This window comes from Microtus ochrogaster, chromosome 7 (assembly GCF_000317375.1).
Source record: "Microtus ochrogaster isolate Prairie Vole_2 chromosome 7, MicOch1.0, whole genome shotgun sequence".
Lineage (NCBI taxonomy): Eukaryota > Metazoa > Chordata > Mammalia > Rodentia > Cricetidae > Microtus > Microtus ochrogaster.
The window spans coordinates 49,490,996-49,498,494 of NC_022014.1; the positions used below are offsets into that span (position 1 = coordinate 49,490,996).

Consider the following 7,499-nt stretch of genomic DNA (forward strand, 5'->3'; position numbering starts at 1 on the left):
GCCTGCCTCTGCCTCCCGAGTGCTGGGATTAAAGGCGTGCGCCACCACCGAGATTCTTTAGCTCTGGTTGACAGCAAGCCAAGAAGAAAAAAGAATCACCACAGTGGTATAGTATAAGCATATCAAGTTCTGATTTCTTCTAGTAAAGTCTAAAGAGGACCAAGGTCTCTAGAGAAAAGGCTGGGAACAGGAGCAGCACAAGATGAGCTGCGGTGTGGTGTTCATTACCCAGCTAAGGGAAGGACAGAGGTGAGGCACTACAAGAGCCGGCTTGAACATCCAGTTCAGGCACAGTAATGGCAAATAATCTACTGCAAACAGGATAACACAAGCCCCTAAAGATAAAAGCCGGGAAAGGGGGAGGCCTCTTGATTAAAACAGAATATATTAGCATTCTGTAAATATCAAAGACGGGATAAAAACCACCAATGAATTCTAAGTCTAGGGAGAAAGTTTTACAAAGAATGGGCTATTTGTTGGATTTAAATATTCCTTCTCATAATGCTTATTAGAGAGAAAACAGTAATTATGCATGAAATCAGGCAAAGCTTTGACAGATGTTCTACATTAATATTTCTATGGGGCAGAGAAACATCTATGCTTCCTGTAAGGCACCCTGAGGACAGGACCGACGAGAATTTATTACATGGACTGAACCATAAGGAAACAGGTTAATGCAAAATTAAGATGATTCTATTGAGGGGCTGTCGGGAGTGGAGGAATTCGATTTTTCAAACCTTTATAAGACAAAGAGAAGTTCTAGAAATGTTATAGGCTAAGAGTTGGGTGTGTCTACACATTTAATCCCAGGACTCAGGAGTCAAGTCAGAGGAGGTCTATCTCTGTGTTCAAGGCCAGCCCGCCCCACACAGTGAGATCTAGGATAGCCAGAGCTATATAGAAGAATCTGTCCCAAAAAACAAAGTGGCAGCTGACAAAATTGGAAAATATTAACTTTAAATTTACTGAAATTGACTACTGTAGTTGGTTAAGAGAATATCCCTACCCTTAAAAATCACAGAAGGGGGCCAGTGAGGTGGTTCAGCAGGCCTGAAGACTCACAGGGCCTACATGGTGGAAGGAGAAACAAATTCCTGTGATTTGACATGTGCAAATAAATGGTTGAAATTTAATGTTTACATAAAAAATATATATGACAAAGTATCTAAGGATAGGAGTATGATGTATTAAATTATCCTCAAATAACTTGAAGGAAAATGTGTATGAGAAAGCAAGAGGACAAAATGAAATAAAATATTAACTACAGATGAGTATGAATAAAAGATATCTTTCACTACTTTTTAAAAGATTTTTTATGTATATAAATGATATAAATGATTGCCTGTATGTATGCCTGTATTCCTCATGTATGCCTGGTGACTGAGGAAGCCAGGAGTTAGAGCCCCTGGAAAAGGAGTTACAGACTACCGTGAGCTACCATGTAGGTGCTGAGATCTGATTCCTGGTCCTCTGGAAGAGAAGCCGCCAGTGCTCTCAACAGCTGAGCCATCTCTCTAGCCCCCCTTTAGCTAATCTTACTCTTAGGATTTTTCTGTATATTTAAAATTACCTTCAAATACAAAGTTTTCAAAATATCAAAAAATGCACTTAGAATTCCATCAATTTTATATCCCTTCTAGGTGTTACTCACACCCTGCCTGTTAGTGACCTGTGTCCCTTTAAGCCTCATCTACTCTCTCCACCACTAAATTTCACTGCACTAGCTTTTTCTAGATGCTTCCTTTGCAGAGCTGAAGCTGCTCATATGTTCCTTATCCTTTCATTTAATCTTTCCTCTGGACAGACAGCTCCGATGGGTGACTTCAGAAATTCATCTTTGGCCCAAAGCCTTTTATCCAAACACAGATCCTATTATCCACCCCACTGGCCTCTTTGCCTAAATCAGAAGCAAGCTCTTCTATTTCTCTAAACTTCATCCAAAACAGCCTGAAAAAGTAGCAGATTTTACCGTATGAGCATCGGCTTCTAGGCCTTACTTTCAGCCCTACACAATTCTCTTCTGGACTGCTGCCCCTAGGGTCTGTCTCCTTCATTCTTTTCCCACCCAACTCTTCCTCTAAGAGCTGCTATAAAATGCATACTTGGTCATTTTCTGCTAGGCTTTAACACCAAGCTAAGACAAAATTCACGCTTAGGTTAAACTGCCAATATAATATTAAGCAGTTCTCTTTCATTCATATATTTAAAGACAGGGCTCACTATGTTACTGGACCTGGCCTTGAACTTGAGGCCTCAGGCTCAGAGATCCCAGCTTCAGCTTGCCAATTATCTGGGATTACAAAAGTGTGACACACTGTTCCTGGTAGAAGTTGGTGGGTACGGCCATAGAGACACTGTCTTTATGTTACAGCATATTAATGCCATTATTGTGGGACTGGGTGCTCATAAAGAACTCTTATTATGACTCTCTCTGCTCATCTACCATGTGGTGCCTTTCACCATGTGAAAACATAGCAAGAAGGCCTCGAGAGATGACAACACCTTAATTTGGGACTTCTCAGGCTCTTGTTGCAAATTACCCAGTTTGCAGGATTTGCTGGAGTAGCGCAAAAACCAAACCCTTAACACGCCCCCCAACATCAGGCCAAATCCTTTATATCAAGCTACCCAACTGTGTGTGTCCTTAGACACAAAATGGGCATTGACTTACTGCTCACTGCTACCGCACTAATTTTCAGTCTATCCTTTCCCCCTTGTGGATGTGTTGTGCTCCTAAGTATGTGATCATGTGTGTGCATGTGGAGGCCAAGGGTGTTGACGTCAGGTATCTTCAACAATCACTCTCCATGGTACTTTCTGAGCAGAGCTTCTCATCAGTTCAGCTGGCTGGCTAGGAAGCTTCAGTAATCAGTCTCTCCCATCACTCCTCCTCAGGGCTCAGATTTTAAGTGTATGGTACAACTCCAGGCTTTTCACATGGGAGCCTGAACTCAAGTCCCGAGGATAGTGACAAAAGCCATGTCTCCAACCCCTCCACCATTATCTGACAAACTGAATTCTGATGTCTCTAGTCCTCAGGGAATGTATGATTGGCAACTAACTGGCCTCAACTGCATGAAATTAGAAACACTACTATTTGCTTCTCCAACCTAGTCAGAGGCCAAAGCTTCCTTAACTCTGTTTCATTAGAGGCTATTTGACTCATCCAGTGTGGACCACACAATCAAAAATATAGGCAAAGTCCATCAAGACAGTAGGAGTATAACACTGTGAACAAGTAAGGCAACCGAGAAGTGTAATAAAATACTTGCCATCCTTTTGAATGTACCTTAGAGGGTACAAGGAACTTAGATTATACCCATAATAAGTAGCTCCCCCCCCCCACAGGCTTGGGGCTGTCTAGGGAATGGAGGGATAGGTGAAATAAGGTCTAACCCAGAGAGCATCAGCACTGACAGCAGAAAAGGTGGGAGGGCTGACCTTCACCCTGAAGAACTAAGAACTTCAGGAGAGCACACTAGGGAGACTTAATGTTCCTAACACTTTAGACATCTGGAGCATGGAGCAGCAGGTGAAACCAGACAGGTGGGCAGCAAGGGCTCAGCAGGGTCTGCCTCAAACAGAAGAATTCATCTACTCCTCGGGAGTTCTAAGTAAAGGAGTAGCACAGGCATTATTAAATCTAGGGTTGGCAGTATTTTTCTTCAAAGGGCCAGATAAGTATTAATACTTTAGATCTTTTTGAGCCATGCTGTTGATTATAAACATTCCATTAATGTTACTTAGCTTACTGTAGACAAATAACCCAGTAGTCTGACTACTGCTGCTAAATATTAAAAAAAAAAAAATTAAAGCTAAAATGGGCTGTAATGTAATGGCACTACAGCTGTTAGGAGCATATGCCACTTTTAATAACTAAAACACGTGGGTAATACAAAAACAGTATCAGGAATTTGCTTCAAAATGCTTCAACCAAGAAAAAAATCAAAAGGCAAAGGTGAGAAAAACGTAGCAGAACCCCGAAACTATGGGCATACAGTATTATTTTTACTTTGCTTAATTTTTCTTTTTCTTTGTTTCTTTTCAAGACAACGCCACACTATACAGCACTGGCTGGCCTTGACTCACACAGCCTGGGCCTCCTAGGACTAAGGGTTACACTGCTACCACAACCACCAAGCAGCGAGGGCATGGATTGGGAGAGGGGCAAAAGAACCAAGAATTAGAGTTCTAAGATGAAGTTATTATAAGATAATCAATAAGATGGATGTGTCTCCTCTAACAAAGGATTAGAAAGGGTCAAAAAAGGTTTTAATTTCTCAAAATTAGATGGGAACTCTTTCTAGGCTGTTTTTGATAGACAGCATGACCTTATCAGTCTGGTAACATCAGTGGAAGTCAACCATGAGAAGGTCTCTGTCCCTCACAAATTAGGAAGACTCACAACCCTTGGGCTATTTCTGTGCTTGTTCGCATTCTAGCCCTAAGTCCTACAAAAGTGTATGCAGACAGCAAGAACCTAATTACTCCCTTTTCTGGTCAGTGAGGAGTTACTTCTCAAAGGTTGAGACAACTCACAAGAGAGCAATCCTGGTTCAGAGGAAAACGGCTCCTACAATAAGAGACTGCAAGAAGAAACAGGTGCAACATGCATGCCGCAACTTTGAATTTCCGGCTTTTAATTGTATTAAACAAGGCGATGTCTTATATCGCAGGTGTGATCCAGAGTGTCCATATTTTAAATCCTCAGATAACATATTTGGTAACTATTATGAATAATAGTCATCCAAATGACTAAAAGTCATTCAGACGTGTTCAGATGACTAGAGTGAAATTAAGAGAGAGATTGCCGACCAAGAGCACCTAAGTGCTAGACTGTGCAAATGGAAGACGGATCCATATGAGAGAAGAGCCACACAGACAAAACGATGCCTTGTGCTCTGGTTATTTTCGTATTTAATTTACAAAAAGCACATATAAATGGCAAACAAGATTTGTTCCTATTATTTAAAAATTAGGAATAAGGATTGAAGGGATTTTTATACTGACATAGTCTCATAGTAGTGGAGGAGAGTTCTAGCTACTCCAAGGATGAAGAAAGCAAAAGATTATAAAAGGCAGTGGAGAGATTTTCTGAAGCTAAGGGCTCACTCAGGGACTTGCTTGAAGCAAGTAATGCAGCATATTTTATTGAGTTAACGTAAAACAAAAAATACTTTATTAATCTTAGTTCCTCACTAATTTCACAATCCTTATTCTAGTACAGAATAATTCCAAATACTACCCTTTGAGATCAGAACACTAGGAAGAACTCAAAGATTATCAAATACAATCCTTACCTAAAATATTTTTCAAAATAGCCAACCTACTACAGGTCTGGAAAAAAAAAAACAACAACAAAGAAGATAAAAAAAGAAACAAGGAAGCAGAAGTATTTGTTATGCTACCACCTGCCTGAATAAGAGGAACTATGCATTTGCTAGTATTTGAATAAAGAAATCCTGTTAATCTAGTTAAGATCTTAATAAAGTGTTTACCTTTTAAGATGGGGCCTAGGACCACCACTGAGAACAGTGGAAGAAAATCTTATGTTTTTATACTTTGTATTAAATTTTTGGTTTAAAAATCTTTTAATATGTTAGTGTCGAGGCCGCATGAACATTACATATTCAAAAAGACATACACACACACACACACACGCTTCAAGCGTACACAAACTGTCCTGGCCACCTAAATAAAGCATCTTAAGATAACACACTAGCATGGGCACGTCTCCGTCTGGCCCCTGTTTATCTTCTACATCACCGCCCCAACACTTCTTGAAGCTTTCACCAAAGTCAACACTTTCTCTGTTGGCTGTGGGGGGTCGGGTAGATGGCCCTCGCCGGTCGCACCCATTGGTCTACACGTGATCTCCTAGGAGAGGGCCCCGCAGTGGGTCTGTTTCCACATCCCAGGTGTCTCTCAACACCCCTCTCCCACCAAAATAAAGGGGAGGGGTGACCCAACCAGGTCACCTCTAAGTCTCACAAACTTAGCCGCAATCAGGGCAAATTCTCAAGCTCTAATAATCGGGATTCTCCTCCCTTTCTAAGCCCGAGAAGGCTACGAACAGTCAAGGAGCCCGGGGTGGGTTCGGTCCCTTCCGCGGCCGGGGCGAGCTCGGACCGCAGGAGCAGCCCTCGGGGCCCCGTCCTGGGCTTCTCCTTCCCCTCCACTCCTGGAGGACGATTCCCGAGGTGCGTGCGGAGTCACGATCTCCCCCAGGACCCGCCCGAGACCCAAGAGCCGAGAAGGGAAGGGCGTGGCGGGCCGGGGAGAAGCGGGAGCGCGCGGCCCGGGACTCACGTACTGGCTGTGACGGCGCCGCGGGAGCCCGGCCGCCGGCGGGACAAAAGCGCGGACTGCCGGGCCGGAAAGACCGGCGCCGCGGGGGGCACTTCCGAGGCCGCTCTAGGCTGCTGGAGGACTGACTCGATGGTCGGGCCCCGTTCGCGCACGTGACCCGCGGTTTGCCGGTGCGCACTGGCCTCTTTACCCGGGTGGAGAGGTCTTTCTGCCCGGCTGCCCAAGATGTGTAGGGGGCGTTTTCCTGTTGTCTTGAGCTTTTCTATTCCGGGCTGGATTGGGGGCGGGTAATGAAATAATCCAGTGGCGGTAGGATAGATACTTCACTTCCTGCCTGTGAAGCTGAGCCCACACAGTTACCAAGAGAGATTCTTAAAAGGCAGGGTTGAGCGCCTGAGAGGAAGCAAAATATGGGGGGGTCCCCCCAAAGCCAAGGCCCTCAGATGAGCTCAAATTTCCAGGAAGCCAGCTGTTTGGAGACTGAAGTTTATCTAGGGAAAACAGCTAACTTCCCCTTTCTGCCACTAAGAAACCCCCCTCTCCTCTCCCCTATCCTTTGCTACAAAACTCCAGTTTAAATCATCTGCATCAGTCTGTACCTGTTTTTATTTTTTTCTAAGCAAGCCCTGTCGAGAAATGCATAGGGAATGGAAGTGTTGGTGTAGTAGTGTCTTTGATCACATTTGAGCACTAAGCTACAGAATTCTATGCCTCTCTAAGGAGGCCAGGGCCAGTGGGAAATAATGCTGTGATATAGTGAACCCTAAGGTGGAGCAGAGTCCTAGATCCTTGTCCGGCCAGCAAGCAGCAAGTTGTGGAGAAGATCATGGTCAGATTGAGGTTGGGGTAGGATTCTCCTACAATTCACACAGCGACTGAGACACAGCTACCCAGCGCTAGAAATGTGACCGATGCAGCCGACGACCAAATGTCTAATTACATTTCGGTGAAATAGCCACATATTGCTAGGAGACCGCTTACTGGATAGCGCAACTCAGAAGAGCTTTGGGCAATTCTTTCAGGCCTCCCAAAGAATTCATAGGCTAACTAAAGGCTATCATATTAGGCTGGCCTGCATCCCAAGAGTTTGAAATTTTTTTGTTTGCTTCCTTTTTCTCTTAGACAAGAAAGTATAACCATATCTATATCTGGACTGGGACACTTTATTCAGTACAGGACAGCAGAGAAGG

General features: G+C 43.7%; 1 protein-coding gene across 2 annotated transcripts in view; it reads right to left on the reverse strand.

The window, feature by feature from the left end:
* Positions 1-6,361, reverse strand: part of Zfp62 (ZFP62 zinc finger protein) — a 16,715-nt gene extending 10,354 nt beyond the window's left edge. The window contains exon 1 of one of the 2 annotated variants that reach the window (XM_005350180.3): positions 6,314-6,361. In XM_005350180.3, the coding sequence (XP_005350237.1) occupies position 6,314 (1 nt within the window). In that variant the 5' untranslated portion in view covers positions 6,315-6,361. Of the gene's footprint in view, positions 1-6,309 lie in introns of both variants that reach the window. The other variant, XM_026780701.1, reaches the window with a different exon arrangement.
* Positions 6,362-7,499: the final 1,138 nt, after the last annotated feature.